At 60.0% G+C, this 15,620-nt stretch overlaps 1 protein-coding gene across 1 annotated transcript in view; it reads left to right on the top strand.

The window, feature by feature from the left end:
* INPPL1 (inositol polyphosphate phosphatase like 1) overlaps positions 1 to 15,620 on the top strand; it is a 73,658-nt gene that overhangs the window by 25,653 nt on the left and 32,385 nt on the right. Inside the window, exons 2-8 of the mRNA XM_074954432.1 lie at positions 1,742 to 1,805; positions 10,866 to 11,016; positions 12,239 to 12,338; positions 13,106 to 13,246; positions 13,610 to 13,700; positions 14,784 to 14,873; positions 15,458 to 15,556. Coding sequence (XP_074810533.1) covers positions 1,742 to 1,805; positions 10,866 to 11,016; positions 12,239 to 12,338; positions 13,106 to 13,246; positions 13,610 to 13,700; positions 14,784 to 14,873; positions 15,458 to 15,556 — 736 coding nt within the window. The remainder of the gene's footprint in view (positions 1 to 1,741; positions 1,806 to 10,865; positions 11,017 to 12,238; positions 12,339 to 13,105; positions 13,247 to 13,609; positions 13,701 to 14,783; positions 14,874 to 15,457; positions 15,557 to 15,620) is intronic.

Here is a 15,620-nt window from a genome sequence, read left to right on the forward strand (position 1 = left end):
GCGGCATCGGCCCCGCTCTGCCCCTTACCTGCCGGCTGCTGTTTCAGCAGCTTCCCTGGCGCGTCGGTCGTTCCCGGTGAAATAAACAGGGCTGCCTGGTGCAGTGTCAGACCCAGTGCGTTTTCCCTGCTTGTTTGGCAACACGAAGGGGAGCCTGGGGGGAGGGAGGGGCGAGCAATAAAGCCAAAATATTTGTCTTTAAAAGGCACCCTTGTTGCCAGTGCTTTGACAGCCCCGTTGGCCTGCCTCAAGCCCCTTGCAGTTGCGGATCTCACAGCACTTCATAGGCATCAATTTCCTTTATTCGTTTGTGGGAGGCAGTACGGTCTAGTGGGTATAGCACCGGGCTGGGCGTCAGGAGACCTGGGCTCTTCCCGTAGCTCTGCTGCTGACCGGCTGGGTGACGCTGAGCAAGTCCTGTCCCCGCTTGGTGACTCAGTTTCCCTTCCTGTCCTTTGTCTGTCTTATCTCTGTAGCCCGGGAGCTGTTTGGGACACTCTGTGTCTCTGTGTGTGTGTAAGTGTTACCGCATACAACAATCGCACACTGTGGCCATCCAAAACGTCATGGCAGCAGTAAGGGCAGAACCCAGATCTTCCTGCTCCAAAAGGGTAGTTGCCTCGTACCCAAGCCAAGAGAGACTCTCCTTTAGTTGCTGGCATTATAGGGCTGATGACACATGGCTGAGCAATTGCAACAGCTAGCAGAGCGCAGTGCTACACATACACATTAGCCAGTGTGCTCCAGTGCAGCGTGGTAAGGTTGCTAAGCAGTTTCAGTTGTAACCTCCTTGTCCTGCTCTTTGCTCACTGGAAAACACCGCCGGCGGCATTCCAGTGATAGCTGCATTCGGGGCCCACACACGGCATTTACAGCACTGCAGCCCATCGCACTGAGCTGCTTTTTTAATTGTACAAGGGTGAAAAAATTCCCCTGGTGTCTTTCCCTCTCCAGCCACTCGGGGGTTGTGCTGGCCATTCCCACGGGGCAGGGGACTAGAGCTCAGCACGGGGGCAGGGCGCTCGGGGGCTGCAGCTGGCTTCCTGTTGCATAGCGTGGCGGGAATTGTGCTGCTTGGTTCAGTCCACGGGCCAGACCCATTGTAAGCCGGTGCGCCATTACACTGGAAAGACGGTCCTATAGCTACAGTCTGGGGGTAGGAGCCAGGACTCCTGGCTTCTGCCCGATTTGGTACATGGACTTGGGCAAGTCCCCTGTCTGGGCCTTGTTTCCCCACAGTTAATTCATGAACGTTTCTAAGTGGCTTTGAGATCTGTGAGAGCACCGCTCTTCCTGAGCGCTACGAGACGTACTGCAGTAGCTCTCAGAGGCTGTACCAAGGTTGGGACGCCAGTGCGCCGGGTGCTGTACGGACACACAGCGAGAGACTGCCCCCATCCTGGGTAGCTTAGAGCCCCTGTAAACAAGGGCTGGACAGAGGAAGTCTGAAGCCCATGTCCAAGATGGGGGAGAGAGGCAGAGAGAGATTAAGGTGCAGAGGTATTTAGGCACCTAGCTCCTATTGAAACCCATGGGGGTTAGGCACCTAAATAGCTTTGAGGATCAGGGGCTGGCCAGGGACGCACAGGGAGTCAGCGACAGAGCAGGGAATTGGACCCCGATCACTTGAGTCCCAGCCTAGTGCGTTAACCGCAAGCCCATCCTTCCGCTCTGTGGCGCCCTGGCCTCGCGGGGCTCCGCGACCGTCTCTCTAACCCCTCTTCCTTCCGGCTTGCCGCAGGTTCCAGAAGCACGTCCACACCTACCGGATCCTGCCAGATGAGGATGACTTCCTAGCGGTGCAGGTAGGGACCGCCACGCTGCCGTGTGCCAAGACTGCTGTCCTCGCTGCTGGGACCCAGATCTCGAGCCCAAGCAATGGGGCAGGGTCCTGGGGACGGGGGGTTGCCCCTGCTCTCCCTGTCCACGCAGGCGTATGCCGTAAGCTGTGCCGGTGTTCACCTGTTCTACTACGAAGGATAAAAGCCCTACTAGTGGTGCCGGCTGAGGGTGTCCTTTGGATCAAGCCATAGAGGCTTCCGCTTCTGAAGCTCAAGGGTCCGAGTTCAGTGCCTGCCGTGCCGTGTGGTGGCTGTTGGGGGCTGGCTACCGAGAGGGGGGCTTAGCTTGGGCACCGTCCATAAGGGCTGGCTCCCGCCTTCCCTGGCTGAGGGGACGGAGGAGGCGCTGAGATGTGCAGTGGCTCCAAGGAGGCCAGGCCCTCGCCAGTGAAAGTCCTGGGGCCAGTCAGCCAATTCGGTGGTGTCTGGTAGCTGAGACCTCGCACACCGGAGGGGCGTCTGCTCGGCATGGGCATTGCAGGTCCCATGAGGCTCTTCTGAAGAGCAGGTTTTTGCCCTGCTCCCCAGAGGTGGCTGCATTTCTGGGTAGCTCTTGTGCAGCGCCGTGGGCGAGGGGCTCTCTCCGGGCCATGGGTGTGGTTAGCAGTTCTGCTCAGCAGTCTCAGAGCAAGGCCTCCCCCTCTAATGGCCTGCTGGGGCCTCGGCCCCTCTCCTGCCACAGGGCGTGCGGCGCTCAGGGGGCCGGCTGGGCTTCCTCAGACACAGCAGCTGTGCTCACAACAGCGTGTGGCCGTGCAGAGACTGACACTCCCAAACGTGGCCACAAGGGAGTGCCATGCCAGCCCCAGCCACCCCGACCCACTGGGCACAGCCATGCCAGCCCCAGCCCCCCATACCCACCGGGCACTGCCATGCCAGCCCCAGCTCCCCCGGCTCCCTGGGCACTGCAATGCCAGCCCCAGCCCCCCCATGCCCACCAGGCACTGCCATGCCAGCCCCAGCCTCCCCGACCCACCAGGCTCTGCCATGCCAGCCCCAGCCCCCCCATGCCCACCGTACACTGCCACGCCAGCCCCAGCCCCCCCAACCACCCGGGCACTGCCATGCCAGCCCCAGCCCCCCAACCACCCGGGCACTGCCATGCCAGCCACAGCCCCCATGCCCACTGGGCACTGCCATGCCAGCCCCAGCTCCCCTGACCTCCCAGGCACTGCCATGCCAGCCCCAGCCCCCCTGACCTCCCAGGTACTGCCATGCCAGCCCCAGCCCTCCATGCCCACCGGGCACTGCCATGCCAGCCACAGCCCCCCAGACCCACCGGGCACTGCCATGCCAGCCACAGCCCCTCATGCCCACCGGGCAGTGCCATGCCAGCCCCAGCCCTCCATGCCCACTGGGCACTGCCATGCCAGCCACAGCCCCTCATGCCCACCAGGCACTGCCATGCCAGCCACAGCTCCATGCACCCTCTGGGCACTGCCATACCAGCCACAGCCCCCCATGCCCACTGGGCACTGCCATGCCAGCCGCAGACCCATGCACCCACTGGGCACTGCCATGCCAGCCCCAGCCCCCGTGACCCCCCAGGCACTGCCATGCCAGCCACAGCCCCCCCATACCCACCGGGCACTGCCATGCCAGCCACAGCCCCCCCATACCCACCGGGCACTGCCATGCCAGTCAGAACCCCCTGCCACCGCCATGTTAGTCACAGCTCCTCCCCTCCCCCCCTCCAGTGATAGTGACGACAGTGTAATTAAATTTAACATCAGTGTTCGGGGGAAATGCCAGAGGAGCCCAGTGCAGCAGTGTTTCACTTCAGAAAGGGGAACTACACCAAAACGAGGAAGGTAGTTAGCTGGAAATTAAAAGGAACAATCCCAAGAGTGAAAGCCTGCAAGCTGCGTGGAAACTGTGTAAAAACACCGTCATGGAGGCTCAAACGAAATGTATCCCCCAAATACAGGAAAAGCCCCAATAGCCCCAAAAGTGCCACCCTGGCTAAACAACAGAGTAAAAGAGGCAGTTAGAGGCAAAAAGGTGTTGGAAGTCAAATCCTTTTGAGGAAAACAGAAGGGAGCATAAACTCTGGCTACTCAAGTGTGAGAGTTTAATTAGGCAGCCAGGCAGAATTTGAAGAGCGGCTCGCTAAATACACAAAACCTGAAGAAAATCTTTTTTAAAAATACATCGGAAGCAGGAAGCTTTAGCACCCCTGGATGATCGAGGTGCTAAAGGAGCAGACGAGGCTGTTGTGGAGAAACGAAATGACAATTCTATGCGTCGGTTTTCACGGCTGAGGATGTGAGGGAGGTTCCCACCCCTGAGCCATTCTTTGTAGATGACAGATCTGAGGAACTGTCCCCAGTTGAGGTGTCAATAGAGGAGGCTTTGGAACCAATTGATCAATTAAACAGTAATACGTCACCAGGACCAGATGGCATCACCCACGAGTTCTGAAGGAACTCAAATATGAAACCGCAGAACTACTAACTTTGGAATGTAACCTATGGCTTCAGTCAGCCTCTGCACCAGATGACGGGAGGGTAGCTAATGTGATGCCAATTTTTAAAAAGGCTCCAGAGGTGATCCTGGCAGTTACAGGCCTGTAAGCTGAACTTCATAGAATCGTAGGACTGGAAGGGACCTCGAGAGGTCATCTAGTCCAGTCCCTGCACTCAAGGCAGGACTAAGTATTATCTAGACCAGTAGTTTTCAAACTGCGGGTCGGGACCCAGTACTGGGTGGTGGAGTGGAAGGCACTGGGTCGCGGCGGCTCTGGGGCTAGTCCCTACCTGTTCTGACACCACGGTGTGCCCCGGAAGCGGCCAGCGGCAGGTCTGGCTGCTAGGCGGGGGGGACACGGGGGCTCCGTGTGCTGCCCAAGCCCCAGCTCCACACTCCCATTGGCCGGTTCCCAGCCAACGGGAGCTGGGAGGGCGGGGGGCGGTGCCTGGGGGCAAGAGCCATGCGGAGCCCCTTTCACGCCTCCACCTAGGAGCCGGACCTGCTACTGGCTGCTTCCAGGGCGCAGCGCGGTCCGTGGTGCCAGGACTGGAGGGAAGCCTGCCTTAGCACCGCCACTTCACCACTGACGGGGAGCCGCCCCAACCCTGCGCCCCAATCCTCTGCCCCAGCCCTGAGCCCTCCCCGAAACCCGGAGCCCCTGCCTGCATCCCAAACCCCTCATCCCTGGCCTCACCCCAGAGCCTGCACACCCAACCCAGAGCCCTGACCCCCTCCTGCATCCCAACCCCCTGCCCCAGCCCTGAGCCCCCCAAACCTGGAGCCCCCTCTCATCCCATGACTGCTTACTTTGCTTAAGACTCTTTGGTGAGGAACCTTGTCAAAGACTTTCTGAAAGTCCAAGTGCACTATATCAATTTGATCCCCCTCCACATGCTTGTTGACCCCTTTAAAGAATTCTAATAGATTGGTGAGGCATGATTTCCCTTTACAAAAACCATGTTGACTCTTCCGCAACAAATCGTATGAATCTATGTTTCAGGTAATTCTGTTCTTTACTGTCGTTTCAACCAATTTGCCTGGTACTGAAGTAATTCTTCCGCTCTACTCCGCGCTGATAAGGCCTCAGCTGGAGCATTGTGTCCAGTTCTGGGCACTACATTTCAGGAAAGATGTGGACAAATTGGAGGAAGTCTAGAGAAGAGCAACAAAAATGATTAAAGATCTAGAAAACATGACCCATGAGGGAAGATTGAAAAAATTGGGGTTGTTTAGTCTGGAGAAGAGAAGGCTGACGGGGGACATGATAACAGTTTTCAAGTACATAAAAGGTTGTTATAAGAAGGAAGGACAAAATTTGTTCTCCTTAACGTCTGAGGCTAGGACAAGAAGCAATGGGCTTAAATTGCACCAAGGGAGGTTTAGGTTGGACATTAGGAAAAACTTCCTAACTGTCAAGGTGGTTAAGCACTGGAATAAATTGCCTCGGGAGGTTGTCAGGGCCCTGGGCTGCGGGTGCAGGCTCTGGGGAGGGGCTGGGGATGAGGGGATTGGGGTGCAGGAGGGGGCTCTGGGTTTGCGGGGCTCAGGGGTCTGTACTGGGCCCAGGGCTGTTCAACATATTCATAAATGATCTGGAAAAGGGGGTAAACAGTGCGGTGGCAAAATTTGCAGATGATACAGAACTGGTCATGACAGTGAAATTGAAAGCTGACTGAGAAGTGTTACAAAGGAATCTCACAAAACTGGGCAACAAAGTGGCAGATTAAATTCAGTGTTGATAAATGGAAAGTAATGCACATTGGAAAACATCATCCCAACTCTACATACAACCTGATGGGGTCTAAATTAGCTCTTACCACCCCAGAAAGAGATCTTGGAGTCATTGTGGGTAGTTCTCTGAAAACATCCACTCGATGTGCAGCGGCAGCCAAAAAAGCGAACAGAATGCTGGGAATCATTAAGAAAGGGATCAATAATAAGACAGAAAATATCAAGTTGCCTCTCTATAAATCCATGGTACGCCCACACCTTGAATACTGTGTGCAGATGTGGCCGCCCCATCTCAAAAAAACATATATTGGACTTGGAAAAGGTTCAGAAAAGGGCAACACAAATGATGAGGGGTACGGAATGGCTGCCATAGGAGGAGAGATTAGTAAGACTGGGACTTTTCAGCTTGGAAAAGAGATGACTAAGGGGGGATCTGATCGAGGACTATAAGATCATGACTGGTGTGGAGACAGTGAATAAGGAAGAGTTATTTACTCCTACTCATAACACAAGAACCAGAGGTCACCCAGTGAAATTAAGAGGCAGCAGGTTTAAACAAAGAAAAGGAAGTGTTTCTTCACACCGCTCACAGTCAACCTGTGGAACTCATTGCTAGGGGATGTCCTGAAGTCAAATGTACAACTATGTTCAAAAAAGAACTAGATCAGTTCCTGGAGAATAGGTCCATCAATGGCTATTAGCCAATATGGGCAGGGACGCAGCCCTATGCCCTGGGTGTCCTTAAATCGCCAACTGCCAGAAGCTGGGACCAGACAACAGGGAATCACTCGATAATTGCTCTGTTCTCTTCATTCGCTCTGTAGCTCCGGCGCTGTCCGAAGACAGGACCCTGAGCTAGATGCACCGCTGGTCTGACCCCATCTGGCCGTTTTTATGTAGCCAACAGCACACCCCCACCCGCAGGACGCTACAGGTCACACAGACGGAGTAGACGCAGTACACACCAGGGCACATCCACACACAATACACACATCACACGGTACACACCAGGACAGCTCCCCCCCCCATAATACAAGTTTACTTTGTGTTTACTTGTAATACAAGACACTTACCCGGGGCCGAGAAGACGGTGTGGAAAATCCAGTCGCAGCCAGGGGAGAGAGTGACTGGGAAGCCCAGGTGAAGACCAAGGTGTATTAGATAGAGGGCCTGGAAGCCCCTGGCTGAGCTCAGGCCCCATCCTGCCAGGCACTGCCCACACACAGTGGGAGACAGTCCCTGCCCCCCAGAGCTCACCGTCTAAGGGTTGGTCTCCAGGGAGAATTTTACCGGCAAAGTTACACTACTCGGGTTCTGCCTGGGGGACACGTGTCCTGGAGTTACAGGGCCTTGTTCTGGCTTTCGATGCGACAGAAGCTGACTCGCGGAGAAGGCTCTGTTAGCCCGGCCGTAGGACTATCTACGCGGGGGCTTACAGCTGTATAACGATGCTGGTGAAATTCCCTGGGTGGATGAGCCCTAGGCAGGCTGCTGGGGAAACTGAGGCACGGCACGGGGCAGTGAAGGAGCGGCCTACGAGGGGGCTCACAGGGCACAGGGGTGTAACTGAGCCCAAGCGGCGTGGGAAGGGGAGAACGGAGAGACGCCGCCCGCGGTGTGCCTGGCACGCCCTTGGACCAGCCTCCCTACCTTGGTGAAAGAGCCCCACCCATGGGACCCCCTCCAGATATGCACAGCTGGGCCGCAGAGCTAGCTGGAGCGTCGAGTTCATGGCCACCGGGGCTCTTAGGTCCCCTTTGTCTCCGTTTCCTCTCCCTTTTCTCAGCACGTGTAGCTCTCTGTACTGCTCCCCCTTTCTTCTGCTTTGATGGACTCGGGGGCTCTGTCTGCTCTGGGGTTTCCCCGCCAACACGGCTGGAGCTCAGCACCGGAGGGCTCCCCGCCTTTGTGGGGGGGACCCCGGCAGTACGGGGGTTTCCGCGTCCGGGCGCCTGTCTCCCCGGGCTCTGTCCGGGGGCAGTGGAAATGCAGGCCGCGGAGCCTGGGCTTTCCAGGGCTGTGCAGCGGGGCCGGCCGGGGCAGACGGTGCTGATCTTGGCAGGAAGTCAGGCTGGTCCATGCGCCGATGTATTTATAGCCCGACAGTAACCCCTTTGTGCTGTCCGGCAGACAGGAAAACGCAGCCCCCGGGGAGGGACAGCCACAGAAAGGAGGGTGTTGTGTGCTCCAGCTCCCATGCCAGCCTTGCCCGCCGCATTGCCGAGTCAGCACACCCGCCCCGTCTGCCTGCCCTAGAGTGACAGCCCCGGCCTCGGCAGCACCCTGGGGCACTGAGCCAGCGCCGCTCCTGGGTGCCTGGCAGGGCCTCAGAGCAGGTACCGGATGGGAGCACCGGACACGCTTCCCCCAGCATGCTCTGCTGCCCTGGCTCAGCGGGGCAGATCTCTACCGGGGGATGGGAACTTGCCAGCCGCGGGCCAATTGTTGCCGCCTACACGATGGCACCGATTCACCTTTGCACGGGCTACCACGCGGGTACGGGAGAGGAATGCTCGTCGTGTGGAGCAGGGACACCTGGTCTCGGCCCGCTGTGCTTACGGCAGGACGTGGCACGAATTCAGGCCGGTTTTGCAGAAATCTTCGTGTGGAAGATGCCCCCCACCGCATCCTTCCAACCCCCACTCTTAACGGGTTGCTGTTTTGGTTTGGAACGACTTTTCCTTTCCCAGTCTCCATGGATGTCATTATTTCGAACGTCGCCGACGTTCCAGAAGGGTCGCAGTCAAAGGGAAGCGGCTGGCTTTGGTTGGCCCGGGACGTTTCGGTTGCTGAGAAACTGGCCTTGGTTCCGCCTTTCACGTCACCAAAACTTCCAGTTTTGTTCAGACCCGAAACTAACTTTGGTTTCAATTTTTCAAACTTGCCACTGCCGTGACCCAGCTGTTCGTGACGCGGCTGGAGCAGTGACACCGCTCCTCGCAGGGCGGGCTGGCTGCGTGTTCCTGCTGCACACCCTTCCTCAGCGGATGAAAGCCGGACAGGCATTAGCGAAGTCCTGCGGTGGTGTCGTCTCCTACCTTCCGAAGACCCCATGGTGTAGCTCAGCCTTTAACTAGGGAATCCTCACAAGGTGCTCGGGACTATTAGCTCTGGGGAAACTGAGGCACGGCGCAGCAGAGTGACTTGGTCGGGGAGCAGTGTCAGAGCCCGGGTTACGCTCCAGGAGTTCTTGGCTCCCAGTGCTGCCTCTGAATCCCATTGAACTCCCCCGTCTCAGCTGTACACGGTTCAGTAGCTGCAAGCCGTCCCCTTCGGTGGGAGTCAGCCCAGCCCCGCCCCTGGCGTGGGGTAGACAGGCCCTGGGACTTAGTCACAGCACCAAAAGTGGCTTTTGCGGCCGCCTGCAGCTCCCGGATCGCTGGTTCCTGTGGCTAGCCCTCGTCTTACAAACAGGCCCTGCAAGATGCATGAAGGCCGTTCTGGGGCAGCTAAAAGGGAGTGTAGTCGAGTGGTTAGAGCACGGGGTGCCCAGGCCCCGGATTTGCAGTGAGATTGGCAAGCCAAAGCCGGGACCCGTTTGCTAGTAGCAAAGCGCGTTGAGGGCCCGGCGCGGAAGGCACTCGGACGCAGCCACGTTTGATCATGACGGTCTGTCCTGTGGGCTCAGTGTTCTCAGGGGCCCTGCCCCACTGTCCTCTCCAGGTGCAGGGGCTCAGGGCTTTCTCCAGCTGCTCCTGAGAAGGGATTTCTGGCTGGGAGAAGGCTTAGCCCAGCCTGCACGGGACAGCTGGAGGAACAGATGCACTGGGCAGGACGGCACCAAGACCTGCCCTCGGCCCCTGGCCGGGACATGGGGATATTGGAGAAGCTCCTGTTAAAATACCTCCCAGCCGGGCACAGGCTGATCAGCAGTGGGGTGAGCACTAGTGCAGGGGAAAGGACGGGCAGCAGGGTTAATGCTGTCCTGTCCCCAGCCCCGGAGGCCAGCCGCTAGCCGTGAACGCTAGCCAGACACACCAGCGCCAGCCAGCGCACTGTGGAGCAGGGATCGGCCGACAACACCGAGCAGGCGTCAAAAGCCGCAGGGTGGCTGAATGAAGCCATAGAGCAGGTCGTCCTCTCACAGCCCACTCCTGAAATGACCGCGGCCCGTGGCTGGAGGAGCTCTGGCTTTAGCTCAAGGGGCAGAGGCCTGCGCCCAGGTTGCTGAAGGTCCCCGGTTCAATCCCTGCTCTGTGTACGATGTTAATCGCCGTGGGGCATTAGTGCTGACAGGCTGCTTGGCAGGGGGGAGGGATCTGAACGGAAAGAGGGGACAAGAGAAAGCACAATCCCCACCAAACGCCTCGCACAGGACAACTCCCACTACCCCCACCTGGTCCCTTCTCCCCAGAGAGTCCCTGCTCAAATCCCCAGGTCCCCTCCCCCTGGAGGCCTGCTCAGCGGCTCACACCAAGTTTGCGTTGCGTACAGCAGGGCCCCGGGGCGCCGAGGCTGGGCTGGGGACGAAGGTGCTGGCACTCGGGAGACGGGTGCTGCCCGCCGGCCGTGTGTACGGCAGGGCCAGTGTTGCTGCCTCACCCCCAGCGCTGCTGTGTGTGGACGCTCTGCCAACAGTCCAGCCCTGGCATGGGTGCGTCGAGCTTATTCCCTCGCACTGGAAGCCCTGGGGCCAGGACAAACTGCTGGCCACTGGCACAGTGCCTTGCACGGGCTCTCGCTGCTGCGACCCCAGCTGGGCACGGGGTGCCAGGCCTCGGTCAGGCCGATGCCCCCGGGGGCTGGTGCTCGCCGGACCTGGGCAGGTTGTACTAGGGCCGAGCTCACGCTGATGGCTTCCCTCCTGTCCCCTTGTGCCCCCAGACGTCTCAGGGAGTCCAGGTGAGGCGCTTCAAGACCCTGAACGAGCTGATCGCTCTCTACCTGCAGCCCAACCAGGGCCTGGTCTGCACCCTGCTCTTTGCCGTTGAGCGGGAGAAGGAGAAGGAGAATGCTGAGGACAGGGATTATTCAGGTATGTCCTGGGAGCTCGGCCCCCGGCCTCGCCGGCTGGGCTGGCCTCCCCCGGAAGCCAGGCTCAGGAGGTGATCTGGGGTGGTAGGAGGCGGGATACCAGGGAAGATGGGCCCCTTGATGTCATCCAGGGACTCGGGAGGCAGGATACCAGGGTAGAGGGGCCCACTGCTGTGATCCAGGGTCTCAGGAGGCGGGATACCAGGGTAGCTAGGCCCATTGCTGTGATCCAGGGTCTCGGGAGGCGGGATACCAGGGTAGATGGGCCTGTTGGTCCAATACAGGGGGCTGGGGCAGGGTGATATCGGGTGGTCCTGCTGCCTCCCTCACACTCACGGCCCATCTCACTCCTCCTCCCCTTCACACCATGCAGAGATTAGAGCCAGGGCTGCCTGCTGCCGCCTCCAGCCACACCACATAGGGCCTGTGGCTCTGGGCTCCTGGTGGGTCTGGACCCCAGCAGTTGACCAGCTCGGGACGTGGTTGTCGCGCCGTCTGGAGCGGCTCACGGCCGTGAGTGCCGACGGCGGGGCAGAGCCCCTGAACCAGCCGTGTGGTCTGTAATTCAATTTTGCCGAGCCAGCACCAAATGTGAACTCCTGGCTGTCTGGCCCCCAGGCACGCTGGCCTCAGGGAGAGCTGGTTCCCGTACACCAACGATGACAAAATATTCAGGTTGCTCCCATCCCAAGAGACGAGTTGCATCCCCCGAGGCAGTCGGTCCCTCCGATCTTTCACCAAACACAACGCTGGTGGGCCAGTCCTATGGCCTTTCTCCGTGGGCAGGAGATGATCCCACCTGACTGGCTAGTTCCAGAGCAAACGTGGATAAAGCAAACCCTTAGCTATTCCCTTGCAGCAGGGGATACAGAAATGATCAGGGAGATTCATGCCGGCAGCAACTCACAAGCATTTCCTGAACCCTGGACACGTCGTTCCAGGGTCAATACCCCTCTGACCCGTACTCACATGCCAGGGAAACAGACGGGTGCCAAGCAATGAATGTGTCCATGCTCAGCGGAGGCCCAAAGCCTTGGCAGGAGCTAGCCCCTGGTTTGCCAGGGTCACCGTGGGTATCAAATCAAGACCCCCTCCCCCAGGAAGGTGATCGGGCTCCCAGCCCCTCCAGGGCGGGGTGAGCTGGGGATCCCAGTTATTGCAGGCGACGTACGAGGCCCAAACCCCGGCTCTGCCTGTGACCTGGCTCTGCTCCTTCCTTCCAGATGGGGAGGACGAAAAGCCCCCACTGCCGCCACGCTCTGGCTCCACCAGCTTCTCCCCCGCCAGCCTCGGGCCAGCCACGCAGGACGGGGCCATCGAGAGGTAAAGAGCCTCAGTCTACAGAACCACCAGGCAGGGCCCAGAGATCCCGCCGCGGGGGGGCTGCTGGTGCCCCTCACTCCTGACCTGCAGCCCCCCATCTCTGCCCATGCTCCTCACTCCTGATCCACAAACCCCCTTCCCCCCGCTCTGTTCCTTGATCTCCCCAGAGCAGGGAGCCCGTGAGGGCAATGATTTGGTGATTTTGTCCTCCACCAACTAGCCTGAGACCCATCCGGCCCACTCCTTGAGTCATGTCCTGAGCCAGGCTGGGTTTCCTGGGGGGCTCTCGGACAGTTGGGCTAGTCCGACCCCCTGGCTGGGGAGGTGGCTCCGGGTGGAGCAGGCTGGAACAGTAAGAATCTGTCCCTCTGATGCTCCCCAGATACACCCCACTGCCTCTCCCCTTTGCACACCCACTCCCGCTTTGCTGCACTCACACGCTTGGGCTGTCTTTTCCCCTGCGCACACACTTGCTAATGCACATACACCTTTGCACACTTGGGCTTACACATGCACGATCACCCTCAATCACACCCGGGCGCCTTTGCCCCTCATCCATTCCCACTCTCTCCCGGGCGCCCCCACCTCTGGAGTGATGCTCCCCTCCAGACGGGGGGGTCCCATGGAAGTGCTCTCTCCCGGGACCTGCGGTCACCAGAACTCAGCCCTCCCGCTGTGCCCTCCCGCGGGCGTTCGCTCAGCCCGGGATGCAGCCGGCGTGTCCAGTGCTTGGCCCCCGTTTGCTAACCTTTGTGCGCCCCCTACAGTGCCACCAACGGCCTCAGCACAGTCTCCCACGAGTACCTGAAAGGCAGCTACACCCTGGACCTGGAGGCTGTCAAAGCCGGGGCCAGCAGCCTGCCCCATCTCAACAAGACCCTGGTCACCTCCTGCAAAAGGCTACACAGGTAAGAGCCTGGCCTGGAGCCTGGCGCCCCCCGGTGGCTCAGGCTGCATCTTAGCTGCTGATCCCCACCTCTCCAGGGCTGCCTCTGCCACGGGGTGCTGTGGGTGGGAGCTACCACTGGGAGGCATGCAGGGCGCTATGGGTATCTCACTGCCCAACAGGGGCTGGCCCCATGGCGCCTGTTCCCTGCTGCATCTGCAGGCCCCTGGATAGCATGGGACAGCCCCCTGTAAAATCCGCGCTGGCCCCTGGTGTGGCTGGCTGTGACTGGCCAGCTTTGCCCACAGGCTGGGGCAGGGGCGCCAGGGAGGTTCCCTGTCCCAGGGCTGGCTGGCTGATGTCCATCTGCACCTCTGCCTTGCAGCGAGGTGGACAAGGTCCTGTCCGGGCTGGAGATCCTCTCCAAGGTGTTTGACCAGCAGAGTTCGCCCGTGGTCTCCCGGATCCTCCAGCAGGTAAGGTCAGGAGTGGGGCATAGTGGCTGCGGGGTACTGCAGGGGGCCAATCCCCCACCTCACTGGGACTTAGGATCCCTCCCCCAGGCTTATGGCTGCCCTGCGTCTTCTCGACTTCTGCTGCCCCTCCCCTTGGACCTTGCTGTGGGGGACCCGCCAGGTGAGGGCCTACCCCTCCCCGGATCTGCAGGCTGGATGTGACCCAGGCTGGGTGTCTTTCTCCCCCGTAGCAGCTGAGATGACCCATGAGCTGGGGACCTGCACGTGATGGCAGGCTGAGCTGGGTGGGGCGGGGCTGTGGGGCGCCACCCTGTGGCCATCAGAGCAGCTGCTGCAGCGGGAGATGGCGTCCCCTCTCTGGCATGCCCTGGGGGTGGGGGGCACAGCTCGCCCGTCATCCCCCACACTCTGGGTCTAGACTCAGTCACCCTTCGCCCCTTACGATACCAGCTCGGGGACTGGCGTCCCCTGCAGGAGGGTGCCCTGTAGTCCTGGATACATTGGCCGGGCTTGACCATCTCCCCCCAGCATGCTCTGTTCCGGCAGCTGGAGACCTGCCCCCGGGGAAGACCTGGCTCGGAGGACACTGTGTGTGTCCCCGGGGGCCATCAGTGTGGGTGGACAACCCAGAGCGTCTTGCCCCTCCGCTGCCGGCCTGGCTGGCACCAGCTCACTCTGAGGCTTCCTGTTCCCCACTAGTCTCCCGACGAGCCGACATGCCCCAAACACGTCAGTTCCCAGAGCCTGAGGGAAAGGAGCCGGGCTGGGGGTCTGGGCACCTGAGTTCTGTCCTCACTCTGCTGCTGATCAGCGACATGGCTTGAGGCTCTGTGCCTCAGTTTCCCCCCTCCAAAAAGGGGACCCGGTCCCTGATCCCCCATTTGGGACCCGTTCACATGAAGGGGGATGCAGCGGCATTAAGTCGGGAGGACAAACTGAGCCCTCTTTGTGGGGACAGGGGAGCCCCTCTGGCCTACGCACCCCCGATCCCACACTCCCGCTGCGTGCGGTGGGCCTTGCTGGGACCGCGAGGCCGCTGTGCTGTCTGAGCGTTCTCTGCTTTGATCCCTTTCGCGGCTGCAGACCGCCGGCCAGACGGGAGAGCAGGAGCTGGAGAGCCTGGTGCTGAAGCTGTCTGTCCTGAAGGACTTCCTGTCCAGCATCGAGAAGAAGGTGGGTGAATTGGCCCGGTCCCTGGACACCCGCAGCCCGTGTCAGAACGGGGCTGGGGATGCAAACCCGTCCGGTCCGCGTGGGTCTGTATCGGCACAGTGGGGCGGGCCTGGGCTCCGTGGGTGCGTGGCGGTGTCACCCTGCCCTGTGCTTCCCTCAGGCTGAGCTTAGCCGCTTCCTGCTGCTGCTGGATTCGGCTGTGGAGGGGCGAGGGACGGAGCCGTGCAGCTGGATGGAGCTGGGATCCCGTGGTCCGAGCACAGGGCTGGGACCAAGGGGCTCTCGACTCTGACACTGATTCCCTTGGGGGCCATGGGCAAGTCACATAGCCACCTACCTCCACAGCTGCCTGTCAGCTGTGCAGAGCACCTGCCACTCCCATCGACTTCTGGGGGGACTGATGGCGCCGTGGGTCTGACCCCCACCTTCTCAGTCCTGCCCCGGCCCTTCCAGCCATTGTAGTGATTCGCAGCCCCCGCCAGAGCCAGCCAGCTTTTGCATGGCAGCGGGGTCTGGACCTGCTCGTTGAATGCTCTGTCTGGGCCGCATGTGACCAGGCCGTGTCGATTCTCTCTCCCCGCCAGGCTCTGAAAGCTCTCCAGGACATGAGCTCCACGGCACAGTCTGCCCTGGCCCAGCCCTCCTCCCGCAAAGCCAAGAGCATCCCCGTGCAAGCATTCGAGGTAAAGCCTTCACCCCGTGGCCCCCGCCCCGTGGCCTGGGCCGCCAAAGCTCCCACACCCCGGC

Source organism: Natator depressus, chromosome 1 (genome assembly GCF_965152275.1).
Source record: "Natator depressus isolate rNatDep1 chromosome 1, rNatDep2.hap1, whole genome shotgun sequence".
Lineage (NCBI taxonomy): Eukaryota > Metazoa > Chordata > Testudines > Cheloniidae > Natator > Natator depressus.